Consider the following 20,274-nt stretch of genomic DNA (forward strand, 5'->3'; position numbering starts at 1 on the left):
AAGCATTATTATAGGGTATAAAATAAAGGTAATAAATATAATAAAAATAAGTACAAGTATAAAGCTTTGAATACTACTTGAGATTTATGATCTTTTCGCTCTCCGCGTGTAGTTAATCCTTAGAGATAACGCAATTTCGACGTAGGTATGAAGTACGTTAATGTTACGTCGATTTTTATATCTACAGTTGTATTTCTTTGACGTTCGGTTCACGTTTGTTTGACATTCTTCTTACCTTCCTTCACGCATTTCTTTTACGTCTCTTAGGCCTAATTTTGTCGCGCGTGGTTCGACGAAAAGTGATAGAGCCGATTTCTTCATGTTTGAAGTATAACCATTTTTTTCTTGCATTTTAAAATCTTAAATACAAAGTAAAATGTTTGTACTATGGAATTATGCGGTATTATACAGCCTGGTATCATTTTCATCAGGAAACTATAACAACTACTGCATCTAACCTGATATAACTATATAATGATTAATTATACAAGTCGTATATTAAAAGATCAGGTATTATTAATATTTATTGTTTTGTAGTAATAAAAGTAAAAAAAAACTAAGCTATTTAATCGGGATCTTTGATATCTTTCAATATAAAAGTATCATCAAAGTTAGGCAAAAGAACTTGGGTACCTTAAAAGAAGGATATATTTCTGCAAGAAATGATGAGGCCACTGTTTTATGTTGCTTACTTGTGGTCTTATTTCATTAAGAGGTAGGGAATATTTCGGAAGAAAAGCAGAATAACTGGGATTTAATAAGTATTTTAATGTAATAATAATCATTAAAGTAACTAATAATGTTATTAAATATTTTATACATGTACATAATAATGTATTTATAATATTGGTTTGTATGTAATTATTAAGTAGACAATTATTAGTCATTAATAGTTGCAAAGATTTTATGTAAGTAGACGAGTCTTTTCCTGGGTTTGTGTAGCAATAAACAATTCATGTTTCTTATGCCCACTTGCGGCGTTCTTGAAGTGAAGTTACGGCTTTTAATTAAATAATCAATGACTTATAAAAGTACTGAGAGCTAAAATACTTTGCTTCTGCTCGTTCAGGAATTTAATCGGTCAGAAGTAGCTATCCGTCGATCCAATTTCTGAACAAGGCTAGCTGGAAGTATTCCGGTGAAGTTATTTAACGATGACTCACGTTATTCGCATTATTAGGCAACCTTTATGCTGATGTTTTTCTTATGATTAACAGTCGTACACTCTCATGTAAAAAATAGTGAGAATAACTCACTAGAAAACTGATTTTCGACCAATTTCGCTCGTAGCTAGTTCACATGTAGGACTTAAACGTAGACAATGTGAAACGTAGACTTTCATTAGATACCATGAATGGTTTGCAGTTATTGTTAGGCTATGCTTGATATTAAGCTCTGTCTATTTATGAGACATTACGCCTTCAAGTCATCCGATGTAGCACCGACATGCGCAACTAAAAAGTTCAATCACATTAACTATACTTCTTAAACCTACTGCCTTTGAATTTATTGTAGATTCGCATTACGAGGGATATTATTTGATATCGGTAAATTTAGGTGTATGCTCATACGTTGCGACCTACATATAAATTAAGTACATAAATTAAGCCTTTGCAATATTCAAGCAATAGTGGGATAGTTAACAAAACAATAATTGTAGCTGTTGAATTATCTGGAAGTTGTTATGCGAAGAATGATACTTGACATTAACGAAGGCTCTTTCCTAGATACGCGTTATCAATGATCATAAACCCAATTATTTTGGGGAGCAAACGCAAAATTTATCAACCCAGTATTACTCATCGTCAACGGTCTTACAGCAAACGATACACCTGTTATATATTGTAGCTTTTGGACATAAAATTGAACCTTTCAATTACAATTACAAATGCTTAAGTAAATACGAGTGAGAAGCAACGCCGCATATTACAATATTTTTTATATACTTTTACATGCTGAACACAGTCGGTATCTAAATACTGCAAAAGCGCGTACACTAATTTCATGTAAAGTGAACAATCAACTGTACTCTGTTTCACATTGAGAAAGAATAAATCTCTTAATATTAAAACTTGTTGGTAATGTGAGATTTCCAGTATTGTAAAAGATTTCGTAATAAATAACCATGCCTCTCGTTATACGAATGTGATGCTTGGTTTGAATCAAGTTAACGTGCGTTTTCGAGGAATGACGTCATCTCCTTTTCCCAGCAATAGTTCATCATTTTACGCCGTTTTGTATAGATACTATAGTTTTGGTTACAATGACGAAGTTTAGTGCCTCGTTCATACTAGCAGGTCCGCATAAAACAACATGTAACGTCCAAAATATTACGCATGGCCATTGTAATTTTATAATTTGGCGCTACACTGTAACCGCTTCAATTCGCTAGTAATCTATTTACATAAAATCTTTGGCGAAGGCGTTATTAAACTTAGACCCATGATTTCGTAAATAGGTATCTAACATTGTTACATTCGGTTAACAGCTGCTAGCCATCTGTCACTCTTTACATAATTTTGATTTCCTCCAGCACGAGCACCCGCCGAAGCGGATAAAAGCTCTTGAAATGCACCAGATTACGACAAACGATTACCGATGACATCTAACCGTATCAACCTACACTGTCCCCGACAACTTTTGTTTCCATTTCAACGTCGGTGTTATCTGCTTCCGTGGATGATTCCGGACCACCGCGGGCGTCCACAAATTCCTGTCAATACAAATTCCATTATCAGCCGTTGAAGTCCTTCGGGATCGCAGCTTTGAATATCATGAAAATTGGGTGCTTACGTCTCGTGGGGAATCATCCGAAACGTCCATCTGCGAAAGTTCACCTAAGAAATCAATCGAAAGTGCTACTTATCGTGCCAGGAAAATTCCGCAGTTCGTTTCATGAACATCGTCAATCAGGGTGTCTAAGAATTTAGAGGTAGAATACGTCTTTCACGAATGTACAGTGCACAATGCACAGTGATGGATATGTATGCTTTCTCTGTAACTAGGGCAGGGCACGATGGGAAGTCATTCACGTCCGCCAACGTACAAATGGGGGCCGTACGTGACAAAAATCTATCACACATACACCCTGAGTGTAGCTCACCTTATTGCATCACAAAAATGGAACATAATTCTTCCGAAAGAGAAAAAGTGTCGAATAAAAGAAATTAAAAGAAAAATGTAGGATCGATGAAACAGCGTCATTTAAAATTATAGCTTGATTTTCCATGTAGTCGACATCGTAAATACCTTCTCCCCCCTAAAATTCGAGTAGCACGATCTACAATCAGAAAAATAACATCCTGCTACCTCTCTGAGAGAAAGAACGTATTAAACAAGTTTTTGCAATGGTACTCTCCATATTTAAAAATGCCCAAGCCAACTGCTGGAGAAGAGTGATACACGAAATTGTCGAAAACTTGAAAAAAAAAAAAAAAAACAGGAGTTAGTGAAAGATTCTGGTACGCTCAAAATGAAACGAAGTTTTGAAAGACGCATTCTATATAAAATTGGCGGTTTAGGTGAAAGCTTGAATCCCGCCGACTTTTCTTTTCATATAAACTTCTGCACTTCGGCGTTTCCAGTACCAGAACAGCTTTTCCTGCATGTTATACCCATTTGTACGATTGCATTATTTCTTCGCGTACATTTTCTGGACACCCTGACCTTTCTTTTACCTAAAAGAATAAGATAAGTAATCACCAACCGGGTTCCGTTTGCGTTTGACTGGTGCTAGTGGAGGTATGATGACATTCGCGGCGCTGCGTCTCCGTGTCTATGGCATGCAGTCGCTCTCTGCTCCTTCGCAGTTCGTTCCGTAACCTCTCCCGTTCGTCTTCTCTTTCTTTAACTATTTCCTGCATATTTCAAGTACCTTTAATATCGGTATCCACCAACTGCACGAGCAATGATTTACGCGATCTATTTCAGGCAACGTGAAAGTACCGTTTTCGATCAATCGCGAACGTCTAATCGACTTCACATTACCCTAAAACTGTAACGCCAAGCATGATGCAAAGGGAGACAACGTGTGCGTTCTCGGAAGTTTTATTTTTGATTCCCTGTATGTCGTCTGAAACGTCGCTATACTACAGTTTGTTTACAAGTATCATGATAAATTAAGAGATCCTCTCGTCGAAATAAAAATGAAAAAAGATTTCTTTCATGGAAAGGATGTTGTATGGTATATTAATTATAAGTAAAACGCTTTACTATTGTTTTGCATACGTAGGGTTAACCTGAGAATGAACAAATGTTTGAAATAAGAGTTTATCAAAACGGCCTTGTTCGTCGAGCGCCACAGTAAAAATTCAATTATAGTCAATCAAACTAGACTAAATCTTTACTTTTATCATTTAAACATATACTATTAGTGAATTTAAAAGTTATAACCTCATGTTGTTTATTTTTTTATTATTGATTTATAAAAACTACTTATGCGTTTTGACAGGAGGGCCCTCTTAATTGCCCCTTTCAAAATTGAATAGCACTTGGGTGTTCGGTAAAATCATGTAAAACCGAATGGAAAGACGAAAAGTGTTGTCTATTTGAACATTCTTTTTTTTTAAATTTACTTCTAAATTTACTTTGTGCTTGGAGCTATACTTTCGTTGGTTGGGTAGAAAATATCGCTGCGTTTTGGAAATGAACCGTCAAAAGGATTGCGCGATAACACACCTTATCTCTTTTGCATAATGGAGCCACGTGCGTTTAGAGAATACCAAGACGTGCTTACCAAAAGTTGTGAAAGTTGGGTCGTCAAAGAGGTACACAACGGTAGTAAGGCTACAACTGGTACTGCAGGTTGTTGAGGATAAATGTGGCTCCGTGGGGCAGGGCAACCAGTTGCCTCGCAACCGGCAACTGCTGATGCCGATGCTCCACGTAAAGCGAGCACAGCCTCAGTTTCGGTGACAGTCAGTGCAGTGTTTAGCATCCCTACTAGTTGGTTAGCTGAGAATGAAAAAGAAAAAAAAGTACGCTTAGAATACGTTATATAAAAGGAAAAGATAATTCCGACTAATGTTTAAAATCTTTCGTCAGATCGTATACCTTGACTAATGGCAGCAAGTATCAGTTCTGTGGGCTCCTTTGCGACACTTAAAGGCTCCGATGCCGTCTCTGTCGCATGCTCGAAGCTTTCTCTAGGAATATGTCGAATGTCGGCTACCAAAGCTTGTTTTTCGTTTAGAGCCTGTTTTATGAGTTCGTCCTTTCGCCTTAGGCACTCTGGAAATGAGGGTCGCTTTATACATATAATGCGATATTAATGGAAGCAGAAAACGTAAACAAGTTAAGGGGCTCATACTTATTGATCGTGTTAAAAGTTCACACGTTTCATATAGATGTAGGGAAAAATTGAAATAAACACAACATGTAAATGCAGTTTAAGCGTGTTATTAATCAAACTTTTATGATTGTATTGATATAATTATTCATCATTTCATATAAAAAAATGTTTGAGTTATGATACATAGTAAAGTACCGTACTTTGGTGTACGTCTTTGTTTGTCGTAAATTTTCAAACAGACCGATTACTTCAGAATATTCCGTTTTTAGTTAACATGTGTGTAAAATATGAATTATATGGAACCAATATTTTTTGAGATATCTTACAAGCACAAAAAAAGGCACCTTTTTTTTAAACTGCCTTGAAAGTTTGAAAACAGGTTTTCATGTAAAATGATAAGTAATTATAATATAATCGTTATTAAATCAATTATATACCTAAAGGTACGGTTAATATCGCACTTAAACTGAATTGAAATGCTGCGTTTCATTTTTTTTCTGCAACTATCGGAAAAATGTGTATTTTTAATATTTAATAGGTACGACTCCCCTTAAGTAAGGTCTCATGCAAACGTTCACAGGTAGATGAAAAAAGAATCTGGAATAAAAGTCAGGGAAAATTGTAGAATGCAACAGGTAAGAATCTGAAGGGAAACCCGGGGCATTAGTGGTCTTTACTTAGAACATTCGCGTTGTATAATTAATTTCTTGACATACCGATGGGCGTAAGAACAGGCTCCGCAATGTGAACAGGTGGTTCTTCGACGTGCACTTCGGCGGGGTCTATAAGGGAACATTGTGTACAGGTGACCAAGCGTAATGTTTCTCCAGTACCTACATACCAAAAGAAGCACCATATATCCCAGATAAATGAACGTGCAATAGAGTAGAGTCGAGAGTAAACAGTAGGTATCAAAGTGACGTGAAATCTCTTAAGGAATTCAGAGAAATCGATAATTCGATAAAATTTAATATCCAGTATACCCTAATGAAAGCCAATGTAACATCGACATATCCAGGAAGAAAACATTTTTACTAATCGAAAAGGTTTCACGTTTTAAAGCCATCGTTGTGGGAATGCAACAAATGACTCGTGAACACGTAAGGAATATCCTGACATTGTCAAGACATTTTTTGACTTGGCCGAAATCAAAACCAAAATGGCGTCGAGCTTTCATATTTTGATCAATATACTATTACTGATGGTTCTGATATAAGAAGCGAAAATATCAAGACAATTGCATACTCTAGAACACTCTAGTAATCCAGAAACATGGTAAAGGTAAAAAAGTATCTTATAAGCTTTTGTACTAAAACCAAGGTAACACGAGGTCTTGAAGAGAAAATATAGTTGGCACTGAACGCTACAGATGGCGCAGGGTGGCACTCTGCATAAAAAATCACGAATCCAGGAGATTTCTTGAGTTTTACTTCGATTTCTTTACAATCATTTGTACGACACATAGATTGTGTCATTCCGTGCAATATGACACAGCTGCCAATATAAATACGAACGTCGGGAAGGTAGGTAGTTAAAAGAATCTTTTTTACCGACGTCGATTAAATTTCTCGAGGGATTTCACTTTACCTTAATTACAGATACCTATGAATTTCTAAGTTTGACGTCACCTTGTAACTTAAAATCGTCCGTACCTGTCGTGATCGACTCAGCTTGTGGTTGTTCAGTTTGCTCGCTCGGAGTAGTCGAGGTCGTCGGCGTCGTCGGCGCGGTAGACGCGGTCGTCGTCGTGGCGGCAGTCGTCGTGGCAAGAGGAGATGCCGGCGCTGGGACTTCCGGCGTCTCCTCTTCTTCTAGTTCCGGATTCGCGGCGGAAGTCGTCGTTTCCGACACGGGAGGTTCCTCGGCAGGTGGGGCGGGCTCTTCGGGTAACACGGTAGGAGGGGTCGGCCTTCTGTCCTCGCGATCGCGAGCCTTGTACGCCTCGGCGGCCTCGGAGATATGTTTGCACCAGAGTTTCCTCTCCGCAGGGGAAGCCGCCACCAGGTCGTAGATCTGCGCCCCGTTCTGCGAGGTGTTCACCAGATAGAGGGAGTTCTTGTCCACGGCGTTGTGCCTCACGAGGACCGTGGACACCCTGACGACGGGGCTCAGGGTGGAGTTGCCCTGGTTCGTGTTGATGAACTTGAGCAGGTACTTCTCGTCCTGGCGGTGCAGCAGGAATATCGTGTCGTCGAGGAGGACGACGTGCAGGTCCACGGGCTTGGCCCGGTTGACGACTCGCCATTGGAGCGGGCCCTCGTACACGAGCTTTCGCTTGGTGATGTCGAAGTTCTTGAACTCCTGCACGGTCGGATGGTCCGATTTGTCGAAGCCGGTCCTGTCTATGGTGCGTTGGAGGTCGGCGAGCCGCTGGTAGTCCTCGGCCTCGCGTACGGCTTGGTTGACTCGGCTTAGGATCTCCTTGCTGCGCTCCAGACTCCGCAACACGGCCGCCTTCTCCTTCTCCAGGCTATCCGGGGTGTACTTTGCGAGATTCTCGAAGAGCAGGGGGTACTTGGTGAGTCTGAGCATCCCGGTTAGGATGTGATCCTTGAGCTGCAGCCTTCGACAGAGGGGATTGGCCTCGACCTCGTTCAGGAAGGAGTGCAACTTCGGATCCTTGCGACGACGGTCTCTCAGCGCGTCCAGCGCGACCTGTTGCTTGGCGCAGTAAATCGAGGCGGCTCTCTCGAAGGCTTCTCCGGCTTCGCCGTCGAACATCTCCAGGAGCAGGTCACCCACGTCGCCGACGCATGGATTCTCCTTCCTCTTACGTTTCATTGCCTGGTTGAACCGCGAATGGATCGTCACCATTTCGTCCAGGTTCGAAAACAACAGCTGGATTTGATCCAAAGGAAGGACCTGGGACTCCAGCAGCGGCTTGTGGAAAACTTGGGACAGGACCTTCAAGGCTCGAACGTGCGAGCGCTCGGTATGGAACAGTTCTGTCGGATCAAACATAATTCCTGTGATTAGTGTGTCATTTTTCATAAAAGGTAAAATCAGGATTTTATCGAGGGTGGTCCTTTAGTAATCGAATTTTTTTTTTCTCAGTAAGTATTTAATAAAAAGGTTAACTGTTATGTAGATAAGGTATTTACGCGAAATCGAGGTTTTCTTTTATCCTCATAACGAGAACGATTTATCTGCATCATTTCTTTAACATATTTTTAATTGCCAATTACAGGGATTATAGTTAATTCGCTCGTTAACGCCGGGGCTTCTTTTGAATATACTATATTTTATATTCCAATGAAGAGTGGTTTTTACGGGTGAACCAACTGGTCAGAAGGAATCGTGGATTTTTGCTTTTATCTATATCTAGACCTTCACAAGAGTCTATGGCTGTATATACTCACATCTATTACTCAAAGCTTACGTTTTGTGTTAAGATGGCTATTAGGTATTAAAAAAGTACAAATAAAAGATATCTTTTCACAGTAAAAATGAGGTATAAGTACGGACCTCTATCGCGATCTAGGTTCTACAACAAGTTCTTAATTACCCTGAGCAATTGTTTAAGAACGTACATGGAAAATATTTTATAACACACATTTAACGTCAGTCATTTACCTCTGAAGGTAATTGTTATAAGTCCTTGAAATATCCTATATATTGGATCTTCTCTTCGCAAAGTTTCATAAAGATCTGAATATTTCGATTACATAAATTCCCTCGATAACAACGTTAAGTCGACGTGAAGGGCGCCGAGAAACATAAGCGCTATTGGGTAGAAAGAAATTATTCCGATTTATTGAAATTGACTTAGATGTCTTCATAATCATTCCAGTAAAGTGATATACGGAGTATGCCATTTCGTGTAATTCGCATTGTAAAGAATAACGAACAGCATAAATAAAAATGTCGGTAGCATGGCAAGCAGTTTATCGGTCAGCTGGTATATATCCGAATTTTTTTTTATCAACGATTAATTTTCTAGGCGCCTTTCGCGTCATCTTAAGGTGAAGTGAAACCCCCTTCAAATCAGACGATTCGAATACAACACTTTTTTTTAAGGGTATTAGACCAAACTGTCCGAAACTATGACACATCACTCCTGATCATCTAAGAATTGTCCTGACACATTCAAATTTGGATTTTTTTTTTAATATTTTAACTAAGCCCTGACTAGAACCAAAATGGCGTCGAGCTCTCATATTTCGATCGATGTACAATTATCGAAGGCTCTGATGTGAGAATCAAAAGGGTCGGGACAATTTTACGACAATTTAGAACACTCTGGTAATCGATAAACTCGCGTTTGAACGGGATAAAGGCAGAAAAAGTGTTGTATGCGCTTCTATGCCAAAACGATGGGAATACGAGGTCTCGGAGTGAAAATTTAATTGACCTGGAAACCACAGATGGCGCAGGGGGTCCCTCTGCAGTCAATTAGGGCCCCAGAAAGCATGAATTTACTTCGATTTCTTTATAATTAATGTACGAAAACGACAGGTGAAGTATGCCATTTGGTTCAATACCCAATATAATTCGACACAGTTGTCAATATAAGAACGAACGTCGGCAACAAAGGTATTTGGAAAAACCTTCTTTATCGACGTCGATCAAGTTCGTCGACGTGTTTCACTTCACCTTAACCGTTTCGCCAAGATTTTCTAACTAATTAGCATACGTCTTCAGATCTGCTAACCGTTAATGACTTCTTGTCTCTTCTTCTCGGAATTACCGAGTCGTGAGAGAACCTCTTCGGCAACACCCTGACTCCAGTCGGGAGGATCGGGCTCGACGTCCACATCGCTGTCCCAGGAAGTCGATGTGTTCGCAGCCGAGGAAGCAGGATGGACCTGTTCCAGACTGGTGCTGGGACTATCCAAACTTCGGGTCGACAAACTGCTGTTCGAGGAGCTACCCGCCAAGTTACCAGGAAAGCTTCCAGAAGCCTCGCAATCACTGAAATTAATTGTACAATTAATTACCGCCGACCGAAGCCTCGCAGTCGGGGTCTCTCGCGAGACAAAATCCTACGCAATGGTCGCGACATTTCTTATCACTCCAATTATTCCGGCTTAATTTCTTTAGCCACGTGAAAACGACTAGAATGAGCAGCCGATGTTCAATTTCGCGCAAGACGTTCTTGTTGCTCTTGGGGTGTGAGCTGTATCTTGCAATATTCGATTGCCAGTAGCAGTAGATAAGACATTACAAAGGCAGCTTATCGTGTACGGATTTACATGACCTATATTTACCGCTGCTGCGATTAAAGCATTGACCATCGGTTATTCATTTTGTGCAGTGGTCTCCCATATTTAGTACTCCTTGCCACGTTCGCTAAGAATAGGAGCTGTGAATAATGTACTCCATTGACGAGATATCGATCATTCCACCCACTGGTACTGCGGACGATGTTATTATTTTCCAAACACTCGTTTATCAAGAAAGCATGATGGTAATATGGGAGAACCAATCAAATTTGGAGGAAGAGTTTACATTCGACGATCCTGATAAGCGATAATCAAGCGTACTAAAAATGGAAGCTCATCGTTTTATTGATTTACTTCGCGGGGCATAATTTCATATCTTCCTAGTTTCCTAAGAATCTGTCTTGATGTTTTGCACGCTAGTTTTCACGATTCTTTCACAACATCGATACAACCACATTTTACAGTCAAGCGATGATTTTTTTTCTAATAAGAGGGATGATGCGGAGGAACGAGGAGTCTTTGTGTCGATGATTAAAAGAATAAAAAGATAATAACTTGTAGGCTTTGCTGATACTTATATTGGAATAGATTATTGAAAGGATGTAAATCGAGTTATTTTTAGTTTTTAAAATGGATGTATAAAGTATTTGTCTCTTATTGGCATAACCTTTGGTCTGAAATACGAGACATTGAATTAAGCTCTGTGGTTGTACTTGTGGGAGAGCAGCGAGTATTGATTTTTAAGCATTTTTTGCTGATTTTCAACCAACGAATTAAATGTTTTGGGTAACTGATGTGGCTGTCGGTGGAGGTAATTATGCTGTTCAGTCCAAATATGTTACGGAGCAACAGAATAATAAAAAAGAAAAAAATAAAAAAAATAATACGCTTCCAGCCACTAAGAGGAGATATTTTTTATACGAAAAATATGGATTCCATTTATAAGCACGTACATCCCGCTTGGAGAGCTTTTTCTGCAAAATAAGGAGAAATATCGCAATGCGATAAATTAATCGCCCCACACGGAGAATGAAGATTAATCTGTACTTCCGAGAAGGCAGTGTTACATTTCTCGTCTTCTCGGAAGCAAACCATTTTTCAAGCTCTTTAACAGTACCAACAGTGTACAGAGCAAGGTTCATTTATTTCATGTCAACATTTTTCAAAATCCTGCTCGTGCTAAATCCATTTAACATGTCTTACTATGTGTCACTTCTTTCATATGGATTACATCTCTAAAATATAAAGTAAAAAACCTCAATGATTTAGAACGAATCATATTTCGATCGTTTATTCCAATAATTAAACTAAATCATTTTTTTCCTTTATTACTGATCCTATTATCGTAAGGCCCATTTTGACATAGCCAATTGGTTGTTCTCATTCACATTCTCAAGACTTCCGTCTCCGCATGAGGTAGGGGAAAGGTACCAAATGTATACCGATCACCTAAATTATACCCCATATATGTTTTTGTTGTCATTTAATATTTGTGACATCTAGTATTAGACGTTAATACACGTGCTGAATAACAAAAAAGGTACACGGGCTACGATCTAGTACTATACCCTGAGAAAAAAAAAATAAGTTGACTAAAACAAATATATTGTTGACATACATATCGTTGCCTGAATCATATATAATTGCAATAAATAATTATTTTGTTCAGAAGAAAAATTGATATCGATTTAAAACAATTCCGTTCTCACAATGCATATTTCTTTGAGTCAGCCAATTTTTTTTCTCAGGGTATGTCACAAACATTAAAAAACAACACAACATAAATGGGGTACGATTTATGCGACCAGGACGTATTTGGTAATTTTTTCATAATAAGCTACGACATCAAATGTCGAAAAACAATTCTAAAGCTTGAACAAATTTGATAGGAACCGCGTAAAGTGCTTATACGTGATTTTTTGTTCAGTGTATGTCACAAACATTAAATAACAGCACAACATGAATGGGGTACGATTTATGCGACCAGGACGCATTTGGTAATTTTTTCATAATAAGCTCCGACATCAAATGTCGAAAAACAATTCTGAAGCTTGAACAAATTTCATAGGAACCGCGCAAAGTGCTTATAAGTGATTTTTTCTCCCTGTATGTCACAAACATTAAATAACAGCACAACATGAATGGGGTACGATTTATGCGACCAGGACGCATTTGGTAATTTTTTCATAATAAGCTCCGACATCAAATGTCGAAAAACAATTCTGAACCTTGAACAAATTTCATAGGAACCGCGCGAAGTCCTTATAAGTGATGGAGCGAAACCGCTCGACTGCGGTTACGTATTCGCAACGTTTCTTTTTCTGCGTAAGGAAGGAAGCAAAGACACATCGAGGGCCGCGACGACGATCGAAGGGAAGAAACCGAGAAAAAGCCAGCCCAGGAGGAGTCCGAGCGATCGGACTGCGTCATCGGTGTCCCAATTCCGCGCGATGACTTATCCGAGCTCGTTTCCCCGAGTGCGTCACACTGTTAAAAAAATATTGCAAAATTGCAATTTTATACGCATTTTTTCGAGGTCATAGGATATTCTGACTTTAAAGCATTTTACAATACTTATGTTTCATAAACATATGAGCCCGTGATTTATTAATGGGTAATTCTGAAACTGCTCCAAGTAATTTTTGTTTTGTTTTCTTGAAAACTTCACGTTATTGTAACTTAAGAGTATGCAGCATAAAATATGGGATAAACCCATTTTTCAAATACATTTTTTACTTGGACCACTTTCACAATTACCAGCACGTACGTTACAAATTTAGCACACAAGTGTTGGAAGTTTGCTGTACAATTCCGCAAGATTATCGCGCGACGTTATAAAATTATTCATTTGTTTGGAAATATATACAATAAATGTGTAGCAATTCATTTTTAAGGGAGTTAGTAGGCTGCGCAATGCGTTTTAATCTAAGTGGGTTTAAAAGGGAATGAAAAGTAATACGAAATATTTGCTTACGGGTCTGTTTTATTTGACGTTTTACGGAGAACTTACGATAAAAAAAAGTGTTAAAATGTTTCAGAATGGCGGAACTATGGAGGCTGGAAGTTTCTGATTTTTCTTTTTACGATGTACGTGATTCTAGGAGAACGACGAGTTTAAAACAAAAAGTCAAGGTTGTTTTAGAAACTAGAAAAGATTATTTAAGAACCGATGGTACGGATTGTTGATGAAATTTTCATTCAAAAAGTAGCAACGACAGAAGTGCAAAAAGCATTGAAAAAGTTACTTCGATTGGCTTTCTTTTTTTATTAGAAACGTAATTTGTATTTCATCGAAAATCCGTGCTCTCAGTTTATAAATAATCTTTTACAATTTCCACAGCCACCTTAACTTTTTGTTTCAGATTTGCCGTTCTTCCGAATTCTTACGTACATTTTGAAAGAAAAGAATAAATAAACAAATAATGTCCAGCTTTTACAAATGAGCCAAGGTGAAAACATTTAAAAACTTCTTTTTAACCTAAACCCTCCGTGAACGGTCAAATACAACAGCCCTAAATATAATTAGTTCTTGAGGATATCTTTACCTCTTCCAAACTCTTAATTTCGTAAATGAATCAACTTTTCATTCCAACACGCTTATGCATGGAAAATATACAGATGAGTAAATTACCCTCGAGGAAGTTGAACTAAAAAAAATTGAGCAACGTTTGTAATTGTCCCTAAATTCATTCGATTTCACTTTGCCTATAGTAATAAAGATAATTACCGGTAATAAAGATTTACTTGATCCAAGAGCTTCTTTTTCTCTTCTAGAAAGTGATAATTTTTCGCTCGGTGCAAATGAATGCAACAACATTATGTACTAAAGGTGTACGACTATCATGAATACTTTTAACAGTGCAGGCTCTCTTTGGCGACCCGGTTGATTCGGAGGAACAGTCAAAGCCGCGTTAAAAGGGAAGAAACGAAGCCGCGGTAAGCATTCGCTACCCCACGGGACATCGATCATAGAGTAAAGAAGAAAGCACTTTTCCGATCTAGAGCGACGCTGAGTAGCTCCGGGTTTTCTGATCGTGAAGGCCCTGATCGCGTCCTCGTGGTTCTCGTCGGCGGTCACACCTTTGGCCTCGCTCTTGTTCGCCGTGCAAGAGTCCGCAGGGACGGAGTTCAGCTCCGAGCACCTGTCTTGCGACATTAGGACCACGGGTACCCGCGAACTGTCCGAAGCAGCGCTAAACCTGACACACGCGTTTCAGGAAATGCTCGCCCGAGGAACCCGCGGGTTTGCTCGGCGATTGTACTCCTCGTCAGTGGTAGTTGACAGCAGCCCGTAAATGGTACGGGGATACTTTTAGCGGCTTACTTTGGGAAAATAGGGGAGCGAGTTGGACATTTTGGGGACAAAGTTACGGGGAACTGCTAGGGGATTTAAAGGCGCCCGCGATTGGACAGAATGGCAGTTCTGGAATTCTCAATCGTTACTGGAATTTTTCCAAACTTTAGAGCTTGTATTATTCTCCAATAATTGATAGCTTGTTTTGAATATAATATTTTTAATGGCCACTGTATATTATTATTATTATTCATCCTCAATTATACAGTACCAAGCGTGTCAAACGGTGAAATAATAGATAAAGGCGACCCGATGAAGATGCTTTTTTTCATATATTAATGCATTCCTGGCTCGAAAAAATGAGTTTAAGTAGTCCGAGGCAGAAAACAAAAATTATTTTTAGGTACATTGAAAAAGTATTGCGATACTGTAACCCAGGAACTTTTAAAAGCATCACTGATCGTCATTGTATCGTTCATCTTTATTCGTCCTGGTTGCCTCTTAAATGCGCGATGATCAATTTCCGATATGTACGGGCACTCTATAAAAAATGAACATATTTCCGACCGATTCGATGGATTGGGGGTTATGTCGCCAGGGATTTTGTTAAAGTTGTGTTGTTGTTTGTAAAGTTCTTTAAATCACCCAGCAGAGCCGTGCCGCGTTAAGGTGACATAAGAGTGGCATCCGAGGGGGTCAATCGTTTATGGAACTTCGTCTCTGAACTGGGTGCACCGAATCGTTTGAAATTTTACCACGCGAATCTGCCGCAAGGAAAGTCTTGACAACCCTAAAATTTAATTTCTAAAAAAATTGTTTGTTAAAAAAATGTATACAAAAATTAAATTTCGTTACTGTCAGGACCTTCAAACTGGCGTGATAAAATGTTAAATACCTCGGTGTACCCAGTTCGAAGAAAAATATCATAAACGACGTTAAACGACGACCCCCAGACGCCATTTTCGTATCACCTTAAGGACCTCTCCCGCCAGGAAGGGGGCAAAAGGATTTGCACGGGATTCGGAACATGGGATTCAGGACGTTTCCGGCCGGCCGCGAATGGGGTCGAGGATGTCCGCGTCGTGGGGCTCGTTGTCTCATCTCTTATCCCCTTACCTTTTAAAAGGCTTCTAAAAGGAACGTTTCCACGTCACGTACACGCGAGGGGGCGCGCCACCCCCCGAGAACCGTCCGGAGGTTCGAGGGAAGTTCCTCGGGCACCCTTCGATCGTCCTTCGGCCAAGGAGCCGTCCTCCTGACATTCGCTTTTCTCGGTCAAGGACCGACACGCGTGCACCCCCATATGGGAATGCCTCGTCCCGTCGATTTTACGCTTCATGGATTACAGGAAATTGCGCCCGGTGATAAAAGGAAACGTTTACCGCGATTGCGAATATTAGGGGAGCCCGGGACTAGTGACATTTCTTACAGTTTTCAATTTTATCCAAATGTTTCACTTACGTGGAAAAAAAAAAGAACGGGCAGGAAAACCACAATTGTGATAATCGTAACCATGTGGTAAGGCAATATATGGGATAATCTTGCTAGGAGGTTGTGGCAATCTGAGTAACACGGTAAAGGAACAAAGTAACGGTCACTTCCCCGTTTAGTCGAGGTAATTACGAGGTACTAATTGTTCTAACATTATGGTTATCGGAACCTCACTTCATAGTTGATATCACCATTACAAATAGTAATCACTGCTGCGACTTTTTAGCGTAACGTCATGGATGTGGCAACTATTGGCAAGAATTACCATTCGATGTGATCGATCTCATTATTTGTACGGTTCATATCGCAACAATATTTTAGTCATGTTACTATAGTAACTGTAAGCAAATTATTTTTTTCCGGGCATATTGAATGGTGTGGTGCACGTTGCAATTAAAGTAGGCCATTCTCCCCTTCCTTTGATCGAATCATTATTGAAACACGTGGTTTTCTGTTATTTATTAATGATTTTCCTGTCCGGGATGGAGCAAATTGTGACTCACATAATATACCTACGATGTAATAGCGACATTTATCCGGAGTACGCGAAGGAATCTTATAAGTTAGGCAAAGCCTGAAATTTATTTGATCGATAAGAGCTATTCTTATCGATAACTTCTTTAACTTAGAGGTTTCACTTCCAACTTTCATTACGACAACGTACCGAATTTTTATACCTTCGCGTTACTTTGCATAAATTTATGCGACTATAGTTCTCTAAATTTCACTCCGATAAGAAGTTATATACTTACGATATGGCTATAAATACCGATTCCGAGATATTATACCGAGACTTGACCGATGAAATACGTTAACTGAATAACTTTCAATGTTTTTCCTTTAAACGTCTTCCCGCTATTTATCTCGGTGTCGATTTTCCTCGGCCTTTATCCCGAAGTAATCATTACGCGTCGATGCCGAGGTAATTTCGCGGTATTACTTGGAATCGACGCCGGTTCGGCCCAGCGGCATCAATTTTCCTTGCCTAACCGTGAAGATTTTAGCCGGCAGGTCTTGTCGGTGACGCGAAAGATTTATAATGTCCCATCTCTCACACGGCTCGTTTAATACGCCTCCACCGAAAACTGCCGACTTGGCTTTCGTGCTCGCGAAAAGTTCCGTAATTGACGACGACTCGCGACACGTCGTTGGTCGAATTCCTCGGGCAACATAATTTACTCCAGTTGCCACTTTGCATTAGAATTCGCGCGGCTGCTAGCGATAAAAAGGACGTTTATCCGAGCCACTGTGAGGCCGTTTTCGAGAGCTCGCTCACTTTGATATAAATCATTAAATAAATCGTTTGCGCCAGCGGGCGAGGGCTCCCTCGTGCGCGCGAAACCGTGCACTCTTTACGCGAAAATGTACGGCGCAAGAGCGGGAACTTTTTTCGCAATTTCGCGGGTAACGAAAAGTTTCGGATTCGATATAGTTGTACCGCGGAAAAATGTTTTACGGGAGGTGCTTCGCCGAGCGCAAAGTTTTGGTCCCACTGATTACCGAAACGCGGAGCTAAAAGAGAACTCGTTTTAGATATAAAGTTCAAAGAGGGTGAATAGAAACAGAGAATAGATTTAAAAAAGAACATACACATTAATTTCTTCTAATTTACGTAAATTTCTTTATAAATTAGGGGTTCGAGTTTCCTAAATCCCAGAGGGGGGCGAACACGTCGAGAAAATTTTAAACGTAGCAACGAAGAGGTAAGGTGATGCGAAAGTGTCATATATACATTACAAAAAGTCAAAACCTTCATAAAATCTTTCCCCAAATTGAGTGCACGGAACCATTTGAAATTTCATCACCAGATTATGGAGACCCTAAGGAAGAATGCGATGCACGTGAAGTTTCATTTCTTGAAATAATATTTGTATTTATCTCGGATAAGAACCAAAATAACACTTTTTCTTTTTCAAAAAATGAAATTTCACCAACATCGCGTTTTTCTTTAGGGCCTCTATAATCACGCGATAAAGTTTCAGATAATTCGATGCAACTAATTTGGAGAAAAGTTTCATAAATATATCCACGTTTTGATATATACTGAATGACCTTTTCATATCAACTTAAAAAGGACGCGTTTAACCCTTCGAATGCCGCGAAAATTCATTCCTCATGTCGCGTCGAAAGTGTTAAGAGTGAAAACTTATATGTTAAAAATCGGGCTACGCGGTTGAAGTTTCATAAATATATTCACGTTTTGATATATACTGAATGACCTTTTCATATCATCTTAAAAAGGACGAGTTTAACCCTTTGAGTGCCGCGAAAATGAATTCCTCATGTCGCGCCGAGAGGGTTAAGAGTGAAACTTATATGTTAAGAATCGGGCTACGCGGTCGACGTTTCATAAATATATTCACGTTTTGATATATAGAGAATGACCCTTTTATATCATCTTAAAAAGGAGGCGTTTAGCCCTTTCAGTGCCGCGAAAATTAATTCCTCATGTCGCGCCGAGAGGGTTAAGAGTGAAACTTATATGTTAAGAATCGGGCTACGCGGTCGAAGTTAAAAGGTTACTCGACGTATCGCAGATATATCAAAATGGAACGTCGGTGCAGTGACATTTCCCGGGTTGCCGCACGTTGCCGTACAACGAAGCCCCCGCGGTTTCGCAATCTGGATTTTGGGAAGAGGACGGGTTACTTGGCGGAGTTTTCGAGGAAAGTGCGTACGCGAAATTCCTTTCCCCGAGTGCGTCGAGTTTCGAGAAATTAGTTGGCGCGAAATGGTCGCGTGCAATGAGCAAGGTTAACGAGACGTCGGGTTTGCGGCATTGATCGGGCTTCCGAGACTAGGATATAGCCATTAATTATTTGGGAAGGAACGTTGAATTATTAATAAATACTACTCGTTATAGATGCACCGGATCCTGCGTATAAACGGCTAACAACAAGAGGCTTCGAAACCGCTGAGAAAATTCCCCCTACATTTCTGCCGTTTTGGGAAATTCTAACATTAACAAACGCTAACGTACAGATATAAATAAGATGGCACAACCGTTACTTAATCTCGAATATTTAGAAACTACCAGTTATCTAACATTTTTTTTTTAAATGTTCCTGTTAGTCCTGGATTCTTATGGTACCATTAAAATCGATATTATCTTCCCTGGGAATGAGCGGTACATTTGATACTTTAAAAATGTATAGGGCTAACAGTTATGACGACATTGGCCGTAGAATTAGACTTTAAAAATTTGATCGTCGTTATTGGCAATTAATTAATAATAAAATACAGCGAATTCTACCCGTGTACCATTTAAAGGGACAACAATTACGACGTTAGACCGAGAGTTAGGCATTATTAAAAATCGCAATGCTGTTATTGGCACTTAATTAAAAAGTGAATTCGGCCTGTATACATTATGTATACGGTAAGAGTAAGCGGACGAATCGTTTTACAGGAGACCCAGTAACTTGTAATACGTGTTAGGGGAACATTTCACGACAGGGAAGGTAGACACACACGTATGTACACACGTTCCCACCGGCATAAGTTTGTAGGTGTGCATGCAAGGTGCGTCCGTGTGTATCAGGGGCCGGAGGCTGAGCCTATACGAGTATTGATTCGAGACTATCGATTGCTTCGAAAATAAAGGCCAAGACATCTATTCAGGCCTCCGATGTCACTTGGCCCTTTCTTACCTGCATCGCGAGCGCGCTCGGAACGTCGATCGGCAATTTTTCGAATTTTTATACTTTCCGCGTTCAATATTCCAGTTCGAGAAAAGGAAAGAACCAACCCACAGCAAAACAATACAAATTTCTCGTCGGCTTTAAATTTCTGAAAGATCAAATACATAAAGTTGTCCAAATCTGATCATTTATTAAAAGAATGTTTTTCACATTTCAAATAATTGATTTTCGTCAAATTCACTGTAGACGGTTGTAATAGATATTCCTAAATTGAACCACTATCCATGGAAACAATTATCGCAAATGTAGCGTTTTGTTTACTTAGTAATATTTGCATATCGATCACTCAAATTCTGCACTTAATGCAACGTATCGTGTCTTCTATTGCCGGTTCTT

General features: G+C 39.6%; 1 protein-coding gene across 1 annotated transcript in view; it reads right to left on the reverse strand.

Annotated features, from left to right (window-relative positions):
* Nucleotides 1-1,167: 1,167 nt before the first annotated feature.
* The window catches only part of LOC105697823 (rho guanine nucleotide exchange factor 11), a 93,778-nt gene continuing 74,671 nt past the window's right edge, over nt 1,168-20,274 (reverse strand). Inside the window, exons 19-26 of the mRNA XM_012421498.1 lie at nt 9,942-10,201; nt 6,943-8,235; nt 6,007-6,123; nt 5,053-5,229; nt 4,736-4,953; nt 3,707-3,857; nt 2,794-2,837; nt 1,168-2,713 (exon numbers count right to left, since the gene is read on the reverse strand). Coding sequence (XP_012276921.1) covers nt 2,615-2,713; nt 2,794-2,837; nt 3,707-3,857; nt 4,736-4,953; nt 5,053-5,229; nt 6,007-6,123; nt 6,943-8,235; nt 9,942-10,201 — 2,359 coding nt within the window. The 3' untranslated portion in view covers nt 1,168-2,614. The remainder of the gene's footprint in view (nt 2,714-2,793; nt 2,838-3,706; nt 3,858-4,735; nt 4,954-5,052; nt 5,230-6,006; nt 6,124-6,942; nt 8,236-9,941; nt 10,202-20,274) is intronic.

The sequence above is a fragment of the Orussus abietinus genome, unplaced genomic scaffold (assembly GCF_000612105.2).
Source record: "Orussus abietinus isolate OABI.00-Male unplaced genomic scaffold, Oabi_2.0 scaffold133, whole genome shotgun sequence".
NCBI classification, from domain to species: domain Eukaryota; kingdom Metazoa; phylum Arthropoda; class Insecta; order Hymenoptera; family Orussidae; genus Orussus; species Orussus abietinus.